This window comes from Schizophyllum commune (assembly GCF_000143185.2).
Source record: "Schizophyllum commune H4-8 unplaced genomic scaffold SCHCOscaffold_10, whole genome shotgun sequence".
NCBI classification, from domain to species: domain Eukaryota; kingdom Fungi; phylum Basidiomycota; class Agaricomycetes; order Agaricales; family Schizophyllaceae; genus Schizophyllum; species Schizophyllum commune.
The window spans coordinates 1,531,318-1,554,056 of NW_026089547.1; the positions used below are offsets into that span (position 1 = coordinate 1,531,318).

The 22,739-nt window shown below is 57.4% G+C and overlaps 11 protein-coding genes across 11 annotated transcripts; 5 read left to right on the top strand and 6 right to left on the bottom strand.

Annotated features, from left to right (window-relative positions):
• The first annotated feature begins 157 nt into the window (after positions 1–157).
• On the top strand, positions 158–1,862 carry SCHCODRAFT_02637499 (SURF4-domain-containing protein). Its single transcript, XM_003028845.2, has 6 exons — positions 158–732; positions 783–837; positions 887–1,128; positions 1,181–1,446; positions 1,502–1,582; positions 1,636–1,862. Exons 1-5 carry the CDS (start codon positions 443–445, stop codon positions 1,579–1,581), a joined length of 933 nt encoding a protein of 310 aa, XP_003028891.1. The 5' UTR covers positions 158–442; the 3' UTR covers position 1,582; positions 1,636–1,862.
• Positions 1,863–3,188: 1,326 nt separating this feature from the next.
• SCHCODRAFT_02637505 (uncharacterized protein) lies at positions 3,189–4,327 on the top strand. Its single transcript, XM_003028844.2, has 4 exons — positions 3,189–3,339; positions 3,394–3,680; positions 3,776–3,830; positions 3,891–4,327. The coding sequence occupies exons 2-4, from the start codon at positions 3,508–3,510 to the stop codon at positions 3,969–3,971; spliced, it is 309 nt and encodes a 102-aa protein (XP_003028890.1). The 5' UTR covers positions 3,189–3,339; positions 3,394–3,507; the 3' UTR covers positions 3,972–4,327.
• A 123-nt stretch (positions 4,328–4,450) lies between these two features.
• SCHCODRAFT_02671276 (uncharacterized protein) lies at positions 4,451–4,862 on the bottom strand (the record flags this gene model as incomplete). Its single annotated transcript, XM_003028537.2, has 2 exons — positions 4,451–4,747; positions 4,800–4,862. 2 exons carry the CDS (start codon positions 4,860–4,862, stop codon positions 4,451–4,453), a joined length of 360 nt encoding a protein of 119 aa, XP_003028583.1.
• Positions 4,863–5,225: 363 nt separating this feature from the next.
• SCHCODRAFT_02637509 (MFS general substrate transporter) lies at positions 5,226–7,935 on the bottom strand. Its single transcript, XM_003028536.2, has 13 exons — positions 7,185–7,935; positions 7,100–7,128; positions 7,007–7,047; positions 6,901–6,956; positions 6,757–6,851; positions 6,505–6,704; positions 6,419–6,452; positions 6,177–6,363; positions 5,996–6,121; positions 5,868–5,945; positions 5,769–5,821; positions 5,367–5,713; positions 5,226–5,315 (listed from the first exon to the last, which is right to left on the bottom strand). Exons 1-12 carry the CDS (start codon positions 7,695–7,697, stop codon positions 5,404–5,406), a joined length of 1,722 nt encoding a protein of 573 aa, XP_003028582.2. The 5' UTR covers positions 7,698–7,935; the 3' UTR covers positions 5,226–5,315; positions 5,367–5,403.
• A 124-nt stretch (positions 7,936–8,059) lies between these two features.
• Positions 8,060–9,073, bottom strand: SCHCODRAFT_02588193 (60S ribosomal protein L42). Its single transcript, XM_003028535.2, has 7 exons — positions 9,007–9,073; positions 8,942–8,955; positions 8,858–8,888; positions 8,688–8,808; positions 8,545–8,630; positions 8,446–8,494; positions 8,060–8,395 (listed from the first exon to the last, which is right to left on the bottom strand). The coding sequence occupies exons 1-7, from the start codon at positions 9,021–9,023 to the stop codon at positions 8,393–8,395; spliced, it is 321 nt and encodes a 106-aa protein (XP_003028581.1). The 5' UTR covers positions 9,024–9,073; the 3' UTR covers positions 8,060–8,392.
• A 371-nt stretch (positions 9,074–9,444) lies between these two features.
• On the bottom strand, positions 9,445–10,720 carry SCHCODRAFT_01359536 (RTA1-domain-containing protein). The gene is made up of 7 exons (XM_003028534.2): positions 10,602–10,720; positions 10,396–10,549; positions 10,213–10,322; positions 10,137–10,159; positions 10,007–10,084; positions 9,670–9,952; positions 9,445–9,606 (listed from the first exon to the last, which is right to left on the bottom strand). The coding sequence occupies exons 1-7, from the start codon at positions 10,714–10,716 to the stop codon at positions 9,479–9,481; spliced, it is 891 nt and encodes a 296-aa protein (XP_003028580.2). The 5' UTR covers positions 10,717–10,720; the 3' UTR covers positions 9,445–9,478.
• Positions 10,721–11,492: 772 nt separating this feature from the next.
• On the bottom strand, positions 11,493–12,988 carry SCHCODRAFT_02671279 (glycoside hydrolase family 71 protein; the record flags this gene model as incomplete). The annotated part of the gene is made up of 5 exons (XM_003028533.2): positions 11,493–11,974; positions 12,024–12,185; positions 12,238–12,711; positions 12,764–12,845; positions 12,902–12,988. 5 exons carry the CDS (start codon positions 12,986–12,988, stop codon positions 11,493–11,495), a joined length of 1,287 nt encoding a protein of 428 aa, XP_003028579.1.
• A 4,094-nt stretch (positions 12,989–17,082) lies between these two features.
• Positions 17,083–17,393, top strand: SCHCODRAFT_02637519 (uncharacterized protein). The gene has a single exon (XM_050345973.1). The coding sequence runs from the start codon at positions 17,192–17,194 to the stop codon at positions 17,384–17,386; it is 195 nt and encodes a 64-aa protein (XP_050198598.1). The 5' UTR covers positions 17,083–17,191; the 3' UTR covers positions 17,387–17,393.
• Positions 17,394–17,678: 285 nt separating this feature from the next.
• Positions 17,679–19,191, top strand: SCHCODRAFT_02637522 (uncharacterized protein). Its single transcript, XM_050345974.1, has 4 exons — positions 17,679–17,822; positions 17,890–18,071; positions 18,123–19,030; positions 19,104–19,191. The coding sequence occupies exons 2-3, from the start codon at positions 17,890–17,892 to the stop codon at positions 18,718–18,720; spliced, it is 780 nt and encodes a 259-aa protein (XP_050198599.1). The 5' UTR covers positions 17,679–17,822; the 3' UTR covers positions 18,721–19,030; positions 19,104–19,191.
• On the bottom strand, positions 18,762–19,235 carry SCHCODRAFT_02061234 (uncharacterized protein). The gene has a single exon (XM_050341650.1). It carries the CDS (start codon positions 19,050–19,052, stop codon positions 18,804–18,806), a length of 249 nt encoding a protein of 82 aa, XP_050198600.1. The 5' UTR covers positions 19,053–19,235; the 3' UTR covers positions 18,762–18,803.
• SCHCODRAFT_02637526 (uncharacterized protein) lies at positions 19,008–22,739 on the top strand. Its single transcript, XM_050345975.1, has 8 exons — positions 19,008–19,095; positions 19,153–20,020; positions 20,078–20,153; positions 20,208–20,374; positions 20,424–20,759; positions 20,809–21,027; positions 21,075–21,927; positions 21,978–22,739. Exons 1-8 carry the CDS (start codon positions 19,051–19,053, stop codon positions 22,453–22,455), a joined length of 3,042 nt encoding a protein of 1,013 aa, XP_050198601.1. The 5' UTR covers positions 19,008–19,050; the 3' UTR covers positions 22,456–22,739.

The window sequence follows — 22,739 nt, forward strand, 5'->3', positions numbered from 1 at the left end:
ACGGTTGTATGCCTTGATTCTCTGATGCGTTTGGAAGATTGCCTGGCGCAAGGGTGTTAATGTCGAAGCCAAGTCGTGCGACGCGCGTGATGGACAGTTACGGTCACAGGTCACACATTTCCTGGACGACCTTGCTCAATCTTCATTCTTGCCTTGAGCCACCATCAGTACCTCCACGGCCATCAGCATCGCCTTCAAAGAATCAACCCTGAGAGATATTAGAGCACAGAACAGCCCTTCCATCAGAGCCGGATTCGAACCCTCGACTCTACCAGGTCTCGAACCCCAGAACGCAAAGCACCGAAATTGAACTAGTTGTTCCCGTCGACGCCAGTGCCACGTTGACGCGCCAGGACACGTCTCCCCGCACCGCCGCCGTTTATTCTCTTCCCTCGACCGTTGTTCACCCTCTCCCTTCGTTTCCTTCTCTCCGTCGCCGACGATGACCTCGCGCATTTCCATCGCGCGCCCCCAGCAGCCGAGCTACAGCCCAGACCCCCACGGGTTCTCCAACTCGCGCCCAGCGTCCGGCTTCCGCGCTGCCGACCCCGATGACCCGCTCGAGAAGTTGCGTGCCGTGGCGCGCACGGTCGAGGACTACGTCGACATCTACTCGCAGCCGCTGAAGCCCCATCTGCCGGCCATTGGGCGCTTCTTGATCGTAGTCACCTTCCTCGAGGACGCGCTCCGCATCCTGACCCAGTGGGGCGACCAACTGTGGTACCTCCAGAAGTGCGTGCAAGGCGACGATCTACGTGGGACGTGTGCTAACGCGCGAACAGACACCGCAAGTTCCCCTGGGGTATCTCGCATACCTTCCTCCTTCTCAATGTCATCGTGCGTGCGCGTCTGAAGCATCGCGGTTCCCCACTCACCTCCTCGCCAGGTCATGCTTGTCGGTTCGGGCGCGGTCATCACCAAGCGGCACACGGAGTACGCGGTTGCCGGTCTCCTAGGCGTCGTTATAATTCAAGGCTTCGGCTACGGCCTCATCTTCGACCTCAACTTCTTCCTCCGCAACCTCTCCGTTATTGGCGGACTCCTTATGGTCTTCAGCGAGTCCATGGTCTCACGCAAGAAGATCTTCGCCGGCCTGCCCTCCATCAGCGAGACGGATAGGAAGAAATAGTGCGTGCTGAATCAAATGCCGAAGCGTGTTCGAGACTAACCCGCGCATCAGTTTCCTCCTCGCTGGCCGCATCTTGCTCATATTCTTGTTCCTTGGCTTCATCCTCCAGGGGTCATGGAGCATCGCGCGCCTCTTCGTCTCCATCGTCGGGCTCGCCGCGTGCATCATGGTTGCGGTCGGCTTCAAGGCGAAGTGGTCCGCGGCCTTCCTCGTCCTCGTCCTCTCCATCTTCAACGTCTTCGCCAACAACTGGTGGAGCGTGCCCAGCAAGCACCCGCAGCGCGATTTCCTTAAGTACGACTTCTTCCAGACGTTATGTGCGTGTAATCAGTGGTGCGAGTTGTATCCGGGTGCTAATCGCTTGCCTTGTAGCCATCGTCGGTGGCCTTATTCTCCTGGTGCACATGGGTGCGGGTGGGTTCTCCGTGGACGAGAAGAAAAAGACGTATTAGAGTGAGCCTTCGCTCGCCATTCTCTTGAATGAAGAATTTACCTGCACGTCGTAGGGGACCCAGCGCAGTGCGCCGTGTACATGTAGCGTTGGGGGTGGCGGAGCAGGGGATCGTTCAGACACACGAAGTGGAGAACCTAATCATTCACGAAGTGGGGAGCATCATCATAGCTCACGAAAAGGTCGCGCATGTGTCGGACTCCCAGGACAGATTCCTCTATGTATTGATGATCCTATCATCGCTTTCGCTATGCAATCTCAGGGCTGGAACATGAAGACGGACTGGGCATTCGGCCGCAAGTTGTAAGGCATGCGGTTACAAGCCGTATGCAAGATGGGCAAGGGTGCGTACCGAATTGGCGATTACGTCTGACTCACAAGTTCGAATCGTTTGTGACGAGGAAGCGTGACAGGCAGTCCCTTCACCTTGTTCGTCTGCGCTGAACCTTCGCTTGTAGTTTTACCTCTAGCTCCGACGGGAAGCGTCAAAAACGCTAACCTACGTGCTTCTCAACAGACCTCGACGACAATAAGGCTCGCGAACCAACCGCAAACCGTGACAAGCCTTTCTCCTGTGCCTGCAATCGGAAGAAAAACTTCGTGAATCCTTCGGCCGCGAACGAGTCTTGCCCAGGTCTGCATAATCAGCTTTCAGTTCGCAGTTGCGCCACCAATCCTACGCTTTGCTCTGAACCTAGGTCCAGCCATGAATCAGTATTTGCCGCCTAACGGCTTCAACTTCACGCTGCGCAAGCCCTTGTTCCTCGACCCCTGCTTCTCACCATTTACATCGTACTGAACTCTCGATTAGACGTGCAGATTGCAGCCACGCTCTGCCGATAGGTCATGGACGAGTCATACCTTGTATGACGGTCCTCGTCTGCCTTGTATCACCATCCAGCACGTCGCAGCCGGGCAGGGCCCACCTTGCGAACACACGCTTAGATTAAAAACCGCTCTCGTATAGCGGCCTCGTCCATTCAGCCCGTCTAATTCCTAACTTCAGCTGTTAGGTTCATCCAGGTGCGTCGATATTCACCGGTGGTCGGTTGCTTGCAGCCAATGAGCTACCAACCACGCGGCTGGCCTGAACTCGACGTACAAGAAGGAAGGGCGGGCCTTGACTTCGGTGTTCCGGCGATTCAACCTATTTGCACAGCTATCAAGAGATATGACCCGTCGGGTCTGCAGCTTTAGAGCCTCAGCCCTGGCCATTCAACTTCGGTCTTTCGACGCAAACTCTCCGACCTTCGGTCATGAACCTTCCGCTCCCGCTGGTCAAGCCTTCGACTATCGGACGTAAAAGCCTCATATTCCGCTCATTGAGTCGCCAACTGCTGGCCCAGGGCGCCTTCGCACACTCATTCTGGTACTCAAGGTCGCATCTCACTCCATTGGACAGTTCGTCGTTCCGCTGTATAGGGCGCCCCTCGGACCCACGGTAAGCGTCCCTCTGCATAGTTTGCATGATCCTACTGAACAAAGCGCGTAGTCAAAGCGGCACTTCGCCCCGTGAACCGTCGGATGCGTCTGTGCAATCTGTATGAACGTCTTCACCACTCATTGACTCGAGAGGGATGATTGGGCCTGCCCACGCGGGTTCAGCAGGGACGGGAGTGGGAGAGCCTTCGCGGCCAATCTGTGTTCAATCCGCGCGTTCCATGTTCAGTTTGTGGCAAGGTGTATGTTGAGTTCTCGGCGAGGCGGTGGTCTTCACTTCGTCATGCTAGGGTTCGCTAAGCGAGCCCACTCTTAATTCGTGAGTGCGATGCGTTGGGTATATAAGCACCGCGAGCTCAGTCGTTTTCTACAGCCAGCTGCCTAGTGACATTCGTCTCGCCAACCCTCGACTAACCACGTTGAAGTCTTTTTCGACCACCCACTCGACTTCATCTATCGGTCTCCCCACCCAGTGATCGCCGACGACATGCAGCTCCTCGCCGTCGCCACGTCCTTCCTCCTGGCCGCCAGCACCGCTCTTGCCGCGCCTGCCGCAGACAATACTGCCGGCATGTGCGCCGTCTGCCCCGACACAGCGCTCGACGGCGCCTCGCTCGTCGCATCCAGCGGCGGCACGATGGGCGTACCAAGGTTCTGTGGGTGAGTGCGCCTCACATTTCCTCCCTCTCTCGCTTGCGCCGTCATTCTTGCGCGTCGCTTCTCGTCTGTACCCTCATGCTGACCATACCCTCCAGCTTCTCAGCCGACTCCACAGGCGCGTCCGGACCGCAGAGCATCTGCTTCTACAGCGTACGTTGCTGATGACACGCGGAGGACTGCAGCTTTTCTGACACGATGATATGTTTGCAGAACAACGGCCAGCTGTCGTATTCCTCCACGGATGCTTGCCCCACCGAGACCACGCTGCAAAGCTGCGTCGCGGTCCCCTAGATGGGCACGCTAATGGAGCGATATCAACTTATGTCATGCGGACTAGATTCGACGGATAATGGGCTCTCTCATATCTACTATGCGAAGTTTGGCTCCGTCGTGGGAAATCTCGTTTCAGGAGAATTGTTATGACTTTTGCTGCATCGATTACCTTACCTTTGCTTCTGCGCCTCATCGTTCAATAGACATGACTCAACCGGTCCTGAAATGCAGGGAGTTGCGACCGAAGAAATGCTGATGACGAGTAGAAGCTAGGTTCGATATCCGGGAAGTCGTACAGTGCGGGCTCGGTAGAAGCTCACAATGTACAAGGTAGTCGTCAAAAGCCTAACTGTTACCAACAACGATCGAGTTCGTCCCAGGCGTCCAGCAGTATCCGTTACTCAGTCGCGTCCCACAGGTCGACAGCTGATGGCAGCCACCTCCGCAGCTTTGTCTACGCGTCAGTATGGACTGAACGAATCGAGCAGACATTGATCTCACCTTCTATTGGCGCAAAACCCGACGTTGTTGGTCGCGGCCAGGCAATTCGTGCCCGGCGCGGACAAGCACTTAGCCTGCCCATTATACACCGTGCATGCGCCACCGCACACGTCGTTGACGCGCCTGTTGCAGTAGGTTACGACGGTGTTGAGGGCGGCGCGGCGGTCGAGAGCGTGATCCTCGGGTGCGTTGACACCAGGGATGGGCTCGCCAACGAAGGTGAGCTCGGCGTCGGTGGTCTGGAGCCAGTGAATCATCTCTTCCTCGGTGAGGAGGCTGACGTGGGGTTCGGCCTGGCGAACGGAATGTCAGATTGGTTGATAGACATAAGGGAACGCAGCGTACAGTCGTAGCCGCCATAGCAGCGAGGGCGAGAGCGACAATGGCGGTGAGTAACTTGATTTGCATCTTTATGGGACTAGAGGCAGGTTGGATAGACTCCAGGCGTTTGGGACGAGGCTTATATACCCCTCTCGGTCGGTCTCCTAGTCGGTGTAGATAAAGGCGGATAGTTCGCAAGACTCTTGGGAACGTCGTTCATACTCGTCCCGTCTCGATAACTGCATGCAACACCCGCCACCCAACTGAAAGCTGCTCCCAGGGCAGAGGGTGTAGACAGGCGATCTGCGCCTGAAAGGTGAAGTGACCGAGGACACCGGGCGCAGACCCTCAAAGAATAGCTACCCGGCGGCGACAGGCTGCAGGCCCAGTGACCACAAAAGTCACAAAATGGACGCACCAGAAGCGGAGGCACGAACAGGAACCTCATCTTGCGCGCTCATCGTCGTGCATAGAGGACAAGGTCCGGACAGTGCACGATGATCCTCAACTCCACAAAGCTACATTACAACTATAGTCAAGCTGAAGGACGATCTGAGTATGCCGCGGCGTGTATGGAGTATCCTAGCTCACCTGTCATTTGATCCTTTGATTTTCTGTGGCCATCCCCTCACACCTTCTCCACATCCTTGACGACCGTCTTCTCAACCGATACCCTCACCTCTTGACTAGGCGTAAGCTCCTTGTGCGAAATCATGAACAATGCCACGAGGGTCGCCATCCCCGCCAGACAGGCGTTCATGATGAACACTGCACGAAACCCTGCCGTGTAGCCGTGCTCCAATAATGATGTCGCCTGCTCCGGTGTCAAACCGCTGCCATGGGTCATAGACAGTAGGAGCGGGTTGCGTAGGATGCGCTCGATGAGGATCTGGGGAATGCGCAGCACATGACTGGCATACGACTGCATGGAGTTGTTGCTGTCAAGGAGCCCCGTCAGCTCTGGAACCGGGGGAGACAATGAAATAGGCGCACATGATAGCGGACCCAACTGTGACCGACAGCGTCCCTCCAAGCAGGCGTACGAACTGTGGTCAATCAGTACGTGCCATGGCCAGTGACTTCAGCACTTACGTTGCGGAATGAAGTGACTACGGAGACATCCTGACGCTCAACGCTTGCTTGCGCAGCTACTGTAGTCGTTTGCAAGGTCTACGAAGGTGGCTCAGCTCAGATAGAATCCAGAATGAGGCCGAACTGACCATGCCAGTGCCGCACCCAGCGATGACCATGTAGACAACAGCGGGCGCCTTGGGTGATGACGGTGTCACCATTGACAATAACCCATTTCCTAGAGCGTAGAGCCCAAAGCCGGTGTAGATGATGGTCTAGCATGGACGTCAACGTAACCAAAGAGAAACCCCAAAGGACGGGAAGACATACGCAATAGCGTCCGGTCTTGCTGACGATCATGCCTGCGACCCAGCTGGCAGCCATTTGCGACACGAGCAGAGGGATGAGTAGCATAGCTGACTCCAAGGGCGAGTACTGGTGCGCTGTCTGGTAGAACTGGGGAATGTAGAAGATGGAAGAGAAGAAGATGAAGCCGTTGATGAACATGGCGATGAAGCTGGGATTGAGAAAAGTTAGCGAGAGTGCGAACTTCGTATGATATGAGCGCGCACACTCCGGCGACGGTCTTGACTTTGAATATGTACACTGTAGCGAATCATGAATCACAGGTTGAGAAGGCGTGTTGAAGGTCGCGTACTCGGTATGATCGGCAGCGAGGCGCCGCGCCATTCCCAAACACAAAGTACCGCAAGAAGGAAGATACCGGAGATCAGCGGCGCGAGAACCTCTGCCGAGTTCCATGCAAAGCTCACACCTCCCCAAGTTATGGGCAATATGACGAGCACGCAGCCCCCCAAGACCATCGCGCATCCGGGATAGTCGACAGCCAACAGCTTACTTTGTGGCGATCAATACAAAGCCACAGCAGCGCAAAGCAAGTGATACGAACCTCTTCATGTTTCCCTCCACTCGCTTGAAGGGCAGAGCAAACGCGACAATGCCCATGACGCTGATTGCGACCGGGATTGTGACCCAGAAGCACCACTGATAGACCGTTCGAAACCGTCTCGACGCATGACGGAAGAACACTCACTTGCCACCCTACGCGTTGCGAGACGGTGCCTCCGATGATAGGCCCGAGGGCGAAACCTATGACAGGTCAATGGCAGCGCAGTGGACAAAAGGGGAGACGCTCATACCCAGGGCGATAAATCCTCCGACAATGCCTTGATATTTGCCGCTATATGATCCGATGAGGTTGGCTAAGGTGCATCGCTATGACAGCCGCGTACCGCTCTCGAAGGCTTACGATGTCGGCGATCTGGGATCTACCTTCAGCACGTCGTACCTTCGGTGCGAAACCGCATGCCTACTCACCACAATCTGCGCCAAGCTGACAAGCCCGCCATCCCCGGCCCCGGCTACGCCTCTACAAACCACCAGCTGCACCGTCGACTTCGCGAATCCCGCAAGAAGGTTGCCCACAGTAAATAGGGCCAGCGCGAAGCACAGAACGACCTTCCTGCCAAAGATATCACTCAGGCGCCCATACAACGGTAGACACGCGGTGGACATAAGCAGATATCCCCCGGGGACCCACGACGCGGCGGATCCGGCACCGAGCGCGGCAGAAATGGTGGGCAGACCCGCGGCGACGATGACGGAGTCCATGGTGGAGACGACCATGACGAGAGCGAGGCTAGTGAAGATGAGCAGGCGCTGCGCGAGCGGGAGCGCGAGGTTGGTCTGGTCGGTCAACACAACGCGAGGTGTTGGCTGTTGAGGCTGCTCATCCACCGGGTAGTGGCTCTCCAGCGAAAATGCCGGGCAATGACTGTCCAGCGAGGACGCCGTGTCATGGTCGAGGGATGCTGCCCGAGAAGACTCCATCGTACCGCGAGGCGTCAAATCCGCACTCACCCGCACATTTATACGACACGCACATAAGGTTGGGTGTGCACGAAATGCAGAGAAAACGCCGTTCCCAGAAACGAAGGTCCAGGGTTCTCGCTAGTTGCCGCCTGAATGTGCCATTGAGTCGGGGACCGCGGACAAAGGCACTGGGTAGTCGAAGGCGAACGCCACGACAGTACGCATTCGACTCCCAGAGAGTAGGCAAACAGACGCGTGCGGCTCGCCACGCGCGTATGGTGTCCAGCAGCCGCGATGTGCAGAGAACAGGCTGCGCATACGGTCACGGTAACTGCCGGGACGTCGCGAACTCCGCGAGCTTCGACATACAAGTTGCGGGCAGACATCGATGGAAGAGAATCGAACCTACTTAGGCAGCCTGAACATAAGTCAGCCAGGTTGAAAACACATGAGCCACGAATCAGAACGTTGCGGCTTGTTCTCGGACTGCAGAGGACTTCCGTTTGGGGGCTATACACTCAGGATCTCACGGAGATTTCGACAAGGTGCGTACTCTCGAGGTTCGTCCGCCTATTTAGGCTTCGGCACGCTTGGCAAGAAGGTTCCATGGACGCGGCAGGTGGATGGCATATCATGGTGTCATACATCGGTGCATGTGGGGGTGAAGTACATATATGAAAAGGTAAGACGAAAGACGGGCCGGCCCGCAACGTTTACTGGGGGGAGGGGTTAGGCACGGCCCGATAACAAGCAGATGAGCACGCACAAATTGGAGGGCAGCACCCTTCGTCTTCTTCTCACCACCGAGCTCGAAGCTGATGATATACGTGAGATCGTGTGGGTATCAGAAGAGGGATGTACGCACTGCTTGCAGCGCTTCAAGGGGAGCTGCATTTTGTACTTGCAGGAGGTGCACTCGAGTCGTAGCACGACCTTCTTAGTCGTCTTCGCCTGTTATCACCAATCATGGTCAGAAACGTCTTTCTCATACGAGACACAGCAACGCACCTTCTTGTGGAAGACGGGCTTGGTCTGACCACCGTAACCGCTCTGCTTGCGGTCGTAGCGACGCTTCCCCTGCGCGAAGATGGAGTCCTTGCCCTTCTTGTACTGGGTGACCTTGTGCGGCCTGTACTCTGGTCAGCGAAGAGTTCTTTCGGAACGCAGGGAGTACGAACGTGTGCTTCTTGCAGGCCTTGCCCTTGCAGTCTACGAGTGATCGTTAGATTTATCCAATCATACTTTCAATAGATCAAACGTACAGGTCCGGCGCGTCCTGCACAACTAGGTCAGCAACATGTTCTTCAGGACGAGCAGCATAACATACTTGGGGATGTTGACCATGATGCTTGCTGTGGTCGCTGTCGCTTACGCCGTCGTCGATGAGCGCGCCTAGTACAAACCGTGACGAATGAGGAAATTCGGCGAACACCGAGCGCTGTATAGTCCCACGTGATGCATTTGTGGCTTCAAGTTGAACTTCGGGAAATGCCGACGACAATTGCCTTCTGCCGCCAGTGGAATATAGGAGGCGATTCTGGGAGTTACTGCCCTTCTTAGTGCCAATAAGGACCCCACCGAGTTAGGGTCCTCTTGCGATTCATCTCATCATCGAAATAATGACACTGATTTCCTCGACTATCTGCATTATGCGGCGACTCGCCTTGTGCACGGTATTCATTGAACAATGAATCAACAGACAGAGACTTTACTCGGAAGATTCATACTATAGGAAGAAATGAACGGCGTGTTTTGAGGAACGAATGTCCACTGCAATCAGGATCGTTGTCGTACAATGATCAAGTCGCACCCTTTAGCTCATGCGCCTCGCGCTGAGAGATCAGGTCCGACTCGTCTAGCAGCCACCCAGGGTGCAGAACATTCACGATGAACATAGCAATGACGACCATTGCTGCATCGAAGATCACTGTGTATCGCGTCAGCCCTCTCTTCACCTTGAACGAAATCCTTTGCGCGACAAGGCACTCACAGAACCATGCCTCCGTCTTGATGATCGTCCCATTCCACCCATCCGCGAGCTCAATGACACGATACACCGCACGAATCAGAAGTAACAGTGTTGACGAGCCAAGGCATCCGACTGCTAGGATCAAATTCCTTGTGAGGACACCGCGCGGCTCCGGATGAATGAACGCGAGCTTCGGGCGCGGGCGGTCCTTAAAGTAGCGCCAAAAGAACTCGGAGGCGATGATAGAGAAGAAGACGATAACGGCGAGCTGAAGGCAGATGCCGCCGAGGACGATATTGCCTCCCTGGTAGACACTGTCGTTCTATATCAAAGGTTGTAATTAGCGAGTGGGACGTACCCGCTCTGCGCCCTCGAGGGTATCGGCTCCTACGGCTACGCCGCCACCACCACCTTGAACAAGGAGTGAAATAACGTCCTAAGCAACCGATCAGCCTTGCGACACTGGCCGCTGGACACACTCGACATACCGTAGAGGCGAAGACAATCGTATCTGCATAATGCGCATCAACATCCATGTCTTCCGTTGAGTAACAGAAGACTCACATGAACGCGGACTCAAGCGACTATACCTGATACCCAGACGGCGCACGATGCGGCCCATCATGACGAAGTTGGCGGCCAGCAAGGGCGTAGGTGCGACGATAAGCATGACGCTCCTGCATAGCGTCAATTAGCAAGGTGCTTTCGAGGAAGAAAGTCGATGTTTAAGAAAGGAGCTAGGAAGACTATACGCACTGGATCTTGTACGCGTTGTCCGCCAAGATATCGCGATTGCTCCATAGACGACATGCCCACCCGACGCACTCCATCGACCCACAAAACACTAGGGTAACGAAAAGCCACCAACCGCGGTATACGATAGCTTGACCAAGGTGGGCAACTGTACGGGACTCAGTGACGAATGGAAACAGGCAGTGAGATGTGCTACTTACACGTGGTTACGCCAAAGAGGACGAGGAAGAAGATACTCGCCCATTCCGTAGGCACATAGCCGTAGGGCGAGAGGTCCTTGATCTGGTCGGGCGCCAAATCAGACATCGCCGACATGTCGATACCGACGGCCGAGACGACGTTAAAAGCAGCAGAAAGGTGAGGATATGACAGGGAATGGAGCACAAACTGGCGGATATCCCCCCGCGGAGGGCCTGCACTTTATATACCACAAAAGTGCGCGGTTATCACAACCGAGAGCGTCCTGTCGCTCTTTTACCTTTAAATCGCAAGGGCGCCGACTGAGACCTAAATTCTGCTTGGCCCAAAAAGGTCGCGAGGTCAGCAATTATGGCCGAGGAGCTCAAAGGTTAGGAGTGGCGTAGAGGTTCAGAGTTGCATGCAGCGTCGAAGAGCATGACGGTAGCTCGAATGACAAGACAATGTCGAGAGCGTCAGCGATGCTATCGGTGACGGTTAACGCTACCGAGGACGGTGATCTTGACTTTGTGAACGAGTCGGACGAGATGGATTTGCTTGGCTTTGTTGGGGCCATAAGGGCGCACGTCACGCATGAGGACGTGTATAAAATCGCTGGATGATATTCTGCGCTTATAAGACGCCTTTCAGAGGAGCATGCAAGCAGACTCTCGAGCAGGGATTTGCGGGCGTCGGGATGGCGTGAGACAAGCGACGGAGGCAGAAAGCCACGTGCACGCCACGCGACCATCAAGTTCAACGAGGCGGCACGAGGCCGGAACACTCGCAATTGCCGGTCATGTAAAGCAAATTCGCGTCAAGCCTCCCACGAAGTCTATGCAACGAAAGTGGCTCGATTCCAAAAAAATAAATTATACAGTTAAATAACCCGAATATCCAAATCCCTCCAATGCTCACAGCTGCCCGACGGTGGGGTTGTAGTTGTAGTACGGGCACGCAGTCGTAATGTTGTGGTTACCCGAGCCCTCCTTGCTCTTCTGGCCGTCCTTGAGGATCGTGAAGTACGGCGTCTGGCCATCCTCGGTCGGGAACGGCACCTTCCCGATCGTGAGGTTCCCGCCGTTCGCGGTGAACTCGCTGTGGCTCGAGCCGACGTCGAGGGAGATCGTCGCCTCGCCGGTGGAGTCGGCGAGCATCGCGAGCGCGAAGACGGCGTCCTCGGGGAAGTCGGCCATGCGGGGCTCGGTGCCGGCGTCGCACTTGACGCCCTTGGGGTGCACGCGGTACCAGTAGACAAGGGTGTCCTCCTCGATGGCGGGCGCGCTGCCGGTCTTGTACCACGAGATGTAGTACTGTGCGATCGTGCGCCATGCGCCGTGCTCGATGCCGTTGACGTAGTTGAGCGCGTCGCCCATGTCGACGTTGTAGTTGATGTCTGTAGTGGGTGAGCATACCAGTCAGACTTGAATGGCAGGTGAGCTCACCAGAGATGTAGTGCGCCTCGCCGTAGTCGTTCCAGGTGACGATCTCGACGATGTCGGGGTGGACCTCGTCGACGGCCTGCTTCCAGCGGTAGTTCCAGAGCGTGTCACTCTGCTCTACCCAGCCGTCACCACCAAGGCTCTTGAACTGCCACGGAGAGACAGCTATCGATGCGTCAGCTTACCGCTATGACTTCGCGCCCGAGGGAGCACTTACACATAATGAAAGGACCACCACGGCCGGCGTCCTTGACCGCTGACTGGTACGCGAGGTCCGTCTCCGTCGTGAGCTCCTCGTTCACGTCCGCCGGCCACGACCACCAGTTCACGAACCCGTCAATCGCCGGGAACGTCGAGAACACCTCCTGCGCCTTGCTCGTCTCGCGGTAGTCCACGAACGCTGGCGCCCAGGTGATCTCGACGCCCTGGCCGGACAGCGAGTCCTTGACGCCCTGGTAGAAGTCGTTGCCCTGGTCCGCGCCGCTGTAGGTGGACACGAGGAGCTTGTCCTGCCACTTGTAGTTCGCGTCCGAGTCCTTGTGCGCGGCGATGAGGGAGACGACCTCGTCCTGGGACCAGTGACCGCCCGCAAAGTCGAAAGAGTAGACAAGCTTGAAGCCCGCAGCCTCGGCGGCAGCGAAGGCGTCAACGATGCGGTCAACCTCGTAGTCGCTGAGTGCGACGTTGAGGACTGGGTGAAGCGTCAGCAAAGCCGTGAATGCTTTGGTGGAAGATCGACCCACCGAACCCATCGATGCCAATGGACTGAGCAGAAGAGATGTCCTTCGCCCAGTCATCCTGGCTGTAGGAGTACGACTCTTGCGCCTAATGAGGATAAGATGTAAGCACCAACTCAAACCGTTGGTCTTGAGATTTCATACCATGAAGTGAGCAAGGACCGTCTGCGCGGAGACAGTGCGCGCAAGCAGGGGCAGCATACCCAGAAGGGCGGCAATAGACCTCGCCATGACTACACGTATACACAAACGAAAGTGAGGGGTAGGAAGGAAAGGGGAGATGGATGATACAGGGAATGAACAGTTGAATGAGAGGAAACCAGTATGCCTTCCCCTACCCCCTCCCCCGCCTTAAGTACCTTACCCAAGACCGCCCTCTACCCACCTTCCGCCCGTGAAGCGCATCTGCCCGGGAGCCGTAGCTGGGCCGTAAAGTGAGGGAAGGTGAGCGATCAGCGGGAAGAGCACGGGGGCGTCGTCCCAAACTCCATGGATGGATGGCAACGAGTGACGCGCCGCAGCGCCCGCACGCCTTGTGACGGCGGAGGAGGGCTCGCCGTTGCGGGCTGCGCAAAAGGCCGGCGAGGCGTTCATTCTTTGACGAGCGCCTAGAGGGGAGCCATGTGACAACATAATGGCGTGAAGGAGAGGGGTGATAGATGGAATGAAGGTGCAGATCCTGCGTTGTGGCTCAAGCTCACTGGGCAGAGACGGCAAGGTGTCGTCGACAAGAACATCGACTTTCGCTATGTCAATAGACCCAGCGCCTCGAGCACCCGACCACTCGCGAGAAGGTTCATGTGCACCGTCCGCCGCGTTGAACGGCAGCCCACCCAAAGTCCACTCGTCGCCGACAACGATGATGAAAGATCAGTGCTTCAGTCTCGTCGCACCGGTAGAACCTTTTTGTATAGGAAAATCCCTCTGAAGATTGGCCGATGGAAGATGCATATATGCCAAGGCGCGGACGCAGCGCGAAGGTCAGCGCCGCACACGCAGACGGTCATGGTGGGCGAGGAAGCGCCTTCGCGTGGCCAGCAGGTATCGGGGGATTCCGAGGCACGTGACAACCTGTCTTCCCACGGTTGAAGTGGACCCACAACAATCGTCGTTCGACTCTGCGATGACTTGACTTTGCTCTTACCTCGCGCCGAGGGGAGAAGCCGCCAGCTGACACTTCTAGTGAGGAGTACTTTATGTATAGAGCTCCAAAAGCTGTCATAATGGGACTGGTCAGCGGGGCGGGAAACACTCAACAAACTACCGCTGATTCCCTCGGAATCATTGCCCGTTCTTGCCTGAATAAGCGAGAGTCAAAGTATAGTGAATTTGGGTTTCCGAAATTTGAGATATAATAGGGAACTTCACTCGCCGACGAACATCGCGCTCAGACGTACCAATCACTATCAAGGTACAGACCATTCGAGTACGCCATCGCACAGCAGATAGACGCTGGACAGGGCCGCAGGCTGAGACTCGCAACGTTGGCAGAGGGGCATGCAAAAGAGGCGGTGAGGACTGATGCACTGATTGACAAAGAAAATTTGTATACCAGGAATCCCCAAGGAAAACGATGCGCTACATAGGACGGGGCCGAGGCGATATAATAGCAATCGATAGCCGTCTCTCCCCTCGAAGCACGATAGCCATCCGCGTAAGGGAGTAGGTGTGCGTTGGGCTACTCGTGTGGAGAGTCCGCAGCGATATGTCGGTCAAGACAAACGCTCGGAAGCCTGGAAGCGCGAGCTACGATGCCAATCAAGAGGCGCCGGAACCGATGGCAGGAAAAGCGCGCGCTCCTTCGTCTTGGCAGAAGGTCTACGACGGCCTTATCTGCGAAGTTATGGGCAGAGAAGAGTAGAAGGACGATGTCTCTTCAGTGATAATGCTGATTGCCATCGAGTCGGAAGAAGGAAACTGACGACAAGACCGCGAGTGTAGATATCGTAGGCGCCGCATGTAAACATCTTTGGCGCCGCATAGCGAATGCCATGGGTTCCACCAGATAGACGTATTGGAGGCGGCGCAGGGAAAAGTATCATGTACGCCGCAGAGCATACATCGCAGGAGCTCATGACAGACGCCGCAGAAGAGCGATGTAGCGCACGAAGGGGCCGAGATGATGACAAGGGAAAGGCCGGTCCGGGCGGCGAGTGCGTCGACGCGACTGACGCCTTGTAAGTAGCGGCTGTTGAACGCAGCATTTGTAGTGATAGCGATGGAAGTCAGCGAGGACTTGGCGGCGTGAGAGGCGCTGGCAGAGATAACCCAAGACACTCGAAGAAACCTCGGTGACGATTTGGCAGATACTGAAGATTAGGGAAAAAACTGGTCATAGAACTGCACCTATATCACCTCCCAGATGAGTCAAGCTGCAGAGATGAAGTGAATCAGGCAACAGAGATTGAGTGAGACCTCGGGCGAGATCTGTGCAGGATTGCGCGCCATACAAAGCCCATTGCGCGAACCCAGTTGGGCCCTGGTGCGCTCTTGACGAGCTCGTGGCTCGAGCACGACGAACAAGGGCCATCAGCTCGCAGATGGCTGTCTTTGTCCTCTCGATAGCTATACTGATCTCACCCATCGAGCTTGGCTGATCTTGCCCATTCACCTATACTGATCTCGCACGATATCCATATGATGGAAATCGCTGTGCTCCTTGTAACCCGTTTGGCGCGGAGGGTACGAAGGCGCCTCCGTTCCGGGTGGTGCGAAGGGGGTTCCGGTCCCCGGAGAACCGAGGCGTCTTCGTTCCGGGTAGCATGGCGTTGTCGGCGTGCAGAACCAGACATTGCGCCGAGGTTACGAGGCGCCTACGCGGGTGCGCAAGAACACGTCTCGGGTCCGGGTAGCATGGGGTTCTCGGTTCGAGGAAGCAGGTTTTGCGCGCGTCGTACGAGGCGTCGCAGTAGGTCGAAGTATGAGGCGCTTTACGGTGGGCTCAGGCCTTGACGAAGAGCCCAAAGAAGTCCGTCCCCAGTGGTGTATGACGCCCGGTCCGAGGCGTACGGCCGGATCCGCCTCTGTTCCGCGACTCGCGAGACGCTCGGGGGGTTCCTAGTAGGGCGCTTATGGTCTGTGAAGGGGGTTTGGAGGCCGAGTGAGCAGTTAGAGGTTGAGCTTCGGAGGCGATGATACTGGATGGGAACATGGTTGAGCTGATGTCTCAAGCGAGAATGAGTGACGCGTAACGCTTGATGGATGGGTGGTTTCGTCGATGAGAGCGAATGGAGACGTACAGGAAATGTGCTTGAGCAGTGCGTAGCTTCTAGAGATGCGGAGACAGACAGCTGGTGGAGCTTCGCTTGCAGCTGGAGTATGTACTACTCCTGTAGATCAGTAGAGAGACGGCCGGCGGCTGCTGTAGCTGCAGGCTTCGGGTATTAGGGTCGGGCGAGTGCAGCACAACGTATGCAATAGAGGAGCTATGACGAGTCTTGCATTTCCTACTAGCTCTTTTGAGATGACAGTGTACCTTCCGAAGCTGGGAATACCCAGGGCGCATCGGAGGTTGTTTGCTGCGACGCGCCCAAGTGAGTCGAACGTCACAGATGCGCGCCTTCCAGGTACGGTGCGCGAGAAGTTCGCGGTTCAAATTCCATCAGCGCCGCCGCCCACGTGGTGATCGGCAGTTCGAATCGGTGAGGTGCCCCGTTTTCCTTCATTTTTTGCGCGCTCCTTTGTCTTGCTACGCACACGTATCATCGCTTCCTGCTAGTGTATGCGGCTGTAGACATAGAATTCAGTCCAAAAAAACGCCAACCGCGAGGGCGGGCAACATTTCGGCATTTGCCGAAGCTTTTGATCGGAAGTTCCGCAAATGTTTGGTGACTAATTAGTAGCCCACGTGGTCCGGCCCAGAGGCCGAGCACATTTCCCCAAAGACCTTCGGCGGTTCATAAGCCGCGCTGGTGAGCCTTATAATGACCTTTGCGTGCTGTATGGCATGCGCGTTGGGCTAGGTTTGCACTCGCCGTTGCAATGGTATTGGTAAACAAGAGTCGACACTAGGGCTGGCGGGTGATAGGCGCCTCGGCATTTGCCGCTCAATCGGTGAAAATCGGTCTGCAGACCGATTTCCGACCATTGTGCCCGAGCTCTACGGTCAAACTCAACCGGTACTTACCCATGTCAGAGAGGACTTCCCCCACGATGACCGGCGTGATCTGCGATGGGTAGGCATCCCGCGGGAGAGGGATGAATTCGCTGGCCTCCCTTTTGGGAAATGTGCTCGGCCTCTGGGCCGGACCACGTGGGCTACTAATTAGTCACCAAACATTTGCGGAACTTCCGATCAAAAGCTTCGGCAAATGCCGAAATGTTGCCCGCCCTCGCGGTTGGCGTTTTTTTGGACTGAATTCTATGTCTACAGCCGCATACACTAGCAGGAAGCGATGATACGTGTGCGTAGCAAGACAAAGGAGTGCGCAAAAAATGAAGGAAAACGGGGCACCTCACCGATTCGAACTGCCGATCACCACGTGGGCGGCGGCGCTGATGGAATTTGAACCGCGAACTTCTCGCGCACCGTATTCCAGGAGTGGACAGCTCCCGGAACCCAGCCAAAACCAAGCTTTTTGTCTTGAAAGTAGTCCAAAAAACCGCCAGCTAAGCGCCCGATGGTGTTGAATTGGCGTGATGGGCAGAAGCAAGGAGTGGCAGCGAAGAGCCCGGCGCGGAGGCCGGACAGGCATCTCATCCCCAAAAGTCTAGATCGCCCCTATTCGAGCCGGCGGTTGATGGCGACTATTTCGGGATCCTGCAGTCGTACCATATAATAATAAATACGACGGGGTTGGTTCCCTCGCCTTGTTCCTGTTCCCCCTCACTGTCGCCGCCGCCCACAGACGTCTGCTCGTCGCCCCGAACGTCGGCGCGCGCGAACGAAGTCGCCCACACACCCCGCACACGACCGCACGCACGTCGCGTCGCGCGCCTACCGGGACCCCAACTCGTGCACCAGCGCGCGAGGGAGACTGCACCCAGGCTCATCTAGAACGACTGCTTGTTGTGGGGGACGCACGCGCTAGCGAGTACTTACCCTCAGGCGGCAGGAGCGGGCAAGGTGCGCGGCGCAGCGGTTTTTTCTGGGGGTTGTGGTACACATCACTGACGGTGCCGCTCCTCTGCAGATGCGGTCATTACTGAAGCCGCTGGCTATCCAGGCCGCGTACTCCCCCATTGAGACAATTGTCTTTTTCTTCATCCTCAGCACCCTCGCCTACTTCCACATCCTCGATGCCATCAAGAACTCGGCTTTCTTCGAGCGATACCCAAGCCCTCCCCTCCCCTTCGGCAGCGCAAGGAGCGTTGAGTGCGTACTTCTCACATACTCCTCAATCCCCAGACCACTCATACTTCCCAGATACACATTGCGACCCGCCCACATCCTGCTGAAGACCGAGTCCGCGTCCGCGGACACCACGGAGTGGATCCCCATCCGCGAATCCGCCTTCTACCTCCCCTCCCACTCCCCCGAAGTCGTCAAGGTCGAGCTCCAGCAAATACACGTGCACGCGGAGCCCGAGTACGTCGAGGCAGTCGCCGATGCGCTAACAACCGCTCCCGAGTACATGGAATGGTGTCACCGCCCGTCCACCTCCGTCACGGCCGAGCATTCCAACGGGACGTGCTTTGCGCACCGCGACGGCGCGGTCGTCACGCTCGCGTTCGCCTCGTCCCGGGGACGCGAGTCCTTCGTCCGATCAATGGACCACATCCATCTCCCGGTCGACGCGCAGGACGGCGCGCCTGCGAATGTGGAGCTGTTGCCTGCGCCTACAGTATCTGGCGCGCAGGACCCTATGCGCAGCCCGACCTGGATGGCGTACGCGCTGTGGGCTGTCGGCTCGCGTTTCTGGGAGCTCGCCAAGGTATGTCCTGACGTCCAGTCGACATCATCGCGTCGGCTAATCACCCATATTCCCAGAACGCCCCGTCACTGGATATCCTCCTCATTCTAGCGGGCTACGTGCGTGTTCTAGCTGCCCTGCCCCGCCTCGAGGGTGATACTGATACCGCCTGCAGACCCTGATGTACTTCACGTTCACGCTGATCTTCGTGCGCAGCCGCCGCCTCGGAAGTGAGTTGGAGGCTCCTGACGCGTCGCTTGCGATTGTTGCTGATCATCGGTTGCAGGCACGTTCTGGCTACCGACCGCGGTGCTGTCCTGCGCTGTGTTGGCGCTGCTGCTCAGCCTGCCCGTCGCGATGTGGCTGGGGGTGCATATTGATGTGGTGGCGCTAGCTGAGGCTTTGCCCTTCCTCGTGTGCACTATCGGGTTCGATAAGCCCATGCGCCTGGCGAGGGCTGTCTTCGAGCATCCAGGTGTTTTGGGAGTACGTACATTCTGGTGGAATTTGTTGCCGCAGGAAAATCTGATCACGAAATTATAGGATAGCGCAGACTCGGTTACCTCGAATGGCAAGCACTCGAAGAAGAGCGTCAGGCATGCTGCTCCGGATGCCGGTGGGATAGTTCTGGACGCCCTGAAGAGCTGCTACGTCCCAATCTTCCGCGACTATGTATTGGAGATCATCGTCCTTTTTGCTGGTGCTCGCAGCGGTGTCGGAGGTCTTAAGGAGGTCTGCGCACTCGCGGCTGTTACCCTCGCCTGGGATTGCCTGCTCCTCTGCACCCTGTTCAGCGCCATCCTGACCATCATGGTCGAGGTCCGCCGTATCAAGACGCTGCGCTCGACGATCTCCCGGACCTCCAGCATGGCAAGCATGCGCGGCCTGGCTACCAAGATCACCGCCTACACGCCCAGTGGCAGCCCGCGCACCAGCGCGCTCAAGCATGCCATCGAGCCCAACAGCCAGTCCCCGCCCACGTCGCCCTCCATCGGCTCGCAGCTCCAGAAGCGCGTCGAGAGCGTGCTCGGCGTCAAGGGCGCCATGCTCGGCAAGGGTCGCCTGCACGACTACGACGAGGAGCGGAACGCGGAGCGCGAGAGCCCCGTCGCGCGTCTCAAGCTGCTGCTCATCGCGTCCTTCCTCACGCTGCACGTGCTCAACCTCATCACGCCGCTCACCTCTGGCCCTCGGCAGCGCGCGCCGCAGCCCGGCGGCCCCGTCGGTGCGAGGAAGGTCGATATCGGGACGCCCGCGGTGCAGAAGGTGCTCGACGAGCTTGTGAGGGTTGAGGTGCCGGTGTACTCGGTGCAGGATGTGGAGACGAGCTGGGACCGCGACGTCGAGCTGCTGGTGCGCGTGGACCCGCCGCTGCACGTGAGCATTGCGGGTGGCGATGTGCCCATTTCAGGTGCGTGCTCGGAGCTTGAGGCGGAGGACAATAACAGACGCCTAACAACACTCGCAGCGGACGACAAGGCCTCCGACCTCTACCCTCACCGTACGCCACAACCTAGCGACTATCCTATCAGCCGGATCGACAGGTATGTCGGCGGTGTGGATGGTTGGGGGGGGGATGGGAGTGCTAATAGAGCCAGCAGGTTCATGACTTCGGTCAGCGATTTGATGACGTCGTTGACGCGGATGGTGGCGGACCCGCTGCTCTCGAAGTGGATTGTCATCTTGCTGGCGATTAGCGTCTCGCTCAACGGGTACCTGCTCAAGGGCATTGCCGCTGGGCTCAGCAAGGACTACAGCCTGAACAGTGCGTTGCAAATGAACACCTGTCCCCCTTGTTTTAACCGTGCTTTCAGGCGAGGGAGTCCGCTTCAAGAGTGTCGAGCGTGGTCGCTCATCTGGCGCACGCGTCGAGGAGGAGAAGGAGTCTGTCAAGCTTGGCAACTCGATCACTCGCCAGGCAGCCCCGCCGTCCGTCCCGATCCCCGCGCCCGGTGCTACTTCGGCTCCCGCTACAGCGCAGATTCCCGCAACTGGCACCCCCGCTGTCACCGTCGCCCCTCAGCCGATCTACCGTCCTGCGCCTCTCCCGGTCGTGCCTACGTTCTCCCTCGACGATGTCGATCGCAAGCTGCAGGAGCGCAAGAAGCTGCAGATCACCATGGGCGGGTCCGACTCGAGCAGCGATGATGGTGCGCGTGCACTTCTTTTCATCTTGTGCGGATGCTAACGACAGTACAGAGAGCGCGGACAACACCAACGTCCGGTCACTGGAGGAGTGCATTGAGATCTTCAACAATGGTCCGCGTCCCCTGAGCGAGAGCCTCAAGCTGCTTAACGACGAGGAGATCATTCTGCTCTCGCAGAACGGCAAGATCGCCGCATACGCCTTGGAGAAGTCGCTTGGCCTGGACAAGAAGGGTCTCGAGCGCGCCGTCAGGATTCGGAGAGCTCTCATTTGTGCGTAGCCGAGGCCTCTACTGTTCTTTATGCTGACTTCCTGACAGCGCGCGCCTCGATCACCAAGACGCTCGAGTACTCAGACATCCCCATGACCAACTACGACTACTCCCGCGTCTTCGGCGCATGCTGCGAGAACGTCGTCGGCTACATCCCCATCCCCCTCGGTATTGCCGGTCCCCTAAAGATCGACGGCGTCAATGTCCACATCCCTATGGCCACCGCCGAAGGCACCCTCGTCGCTTCTGCCTCTCGCGGCTGCAAGGCGCTCAACGCCGGTGGCGGAGTTACGACCGTGGTACACAAGGACGGCATGACGCGCGGCCCCGCCATCGACTTCCCCTCCGTCGTGCAGGCTGCCCAAGCCAAGCAGTGGATCGACTCCGCGGACGGCTACAACGCGATCAAGACCGCCTTCGAGAGCACGTCGCGCTTCGCGAAGCTGAAGAGCCTGCAGACTGCGATCGCGGGTCGCACGCTGTTCGTGCGCTTCGCGACATCGACGGGCGACGCGATGGGCATGAACATGATCTCGAAGGGCACCGAGAAGGCGCTCGAGGTGCTGCAGCAGGCGTTCCCGGAGATGGTCACGCTCGCGCTGAGCGGGAACTACTGCACGGACAAGAAGCCGGCGGCGATCAACTGGATCGAGGGCCGTGGCAAGAGCGTGGTGGCGGAAGCCGTCGTGCCTGGTCGTGTCGTGAAGAGCGTGCTGAAGACGACGGTGGACGCGCTGTGCAACCTGAATGTCAAGAAGAACTTGATTGGTAGTGCTATGGCGGGCAGCATCGGCGGCTTCAACGCACATGCGGCCAACATCCTCACGGCGATCTTCCTTGCTTGCGGTCAGGATCCGGCGCAGAACGTCGAGAGCTCGAACTGCATGACCCTCATGGAGCCGTAAGTTGTCGTTCCCTCGTCCTATGCCTGCCGCTCACCATACTGCGCAGAACAAACGACGGCGAAGACCTGCTCATCACCGTGACCATGCCCTCCATCGAGGTCGGCACCGTCGGCGGCGGCACCGTGCTCGCACCACAGCAAGCTATCCTTGAGATGCTCGGCGTCAAGGGTGCCCACCCTACCTCCCCCGGCCAGAACGCGCAGACCCTCGCCCGCATCGTCGCCGCCGCCGTCATGGCCGGCGAGCTCTCGCTCATGAGCGCCCTCGCCGCTGGACACCTCATCCGCGCGCACATGACGCACAACCGCTCGCAGGTCAACACGCCCGCGACAAGCCAGCCCGTCACGCCCGGCGGCACCCTCCCGCCAGCGGGGCCGGCGCAATTACCGGAGAAGCCTGTCACTGCGACCGACGCGTCGAAGGGCGAGCCCAAACCTGAGGGCCCATCTGTGCCGGTCTCCCTCTCGACGTCGTCCTCCATGGGCTCATTACCGCCGCTGCCCCCGTACTCGGAATCCAAGTAACCTGGGTTCGACTCGTATCGGGTTCTGTTGGCTTCTTTGCTTGCTTTCGCGCACCTCATGTACACTACGCACTTTTATTCACGCTATACACACCCTGCTTGACACTCACTCACCACTGGGACGCGCGCAGAAACACTCACATCACATCGCTGGATCTACTCACCCTGCCCTCCGTCTCTTGTCTTATCACTACTTGCTTGCGTACTACATTCTGCGTTGGATGTACGGTTGGGTCTCCTTAGGCTAGTGATGTTGTGCAATAATATGGAAAGATAGAAATCGCA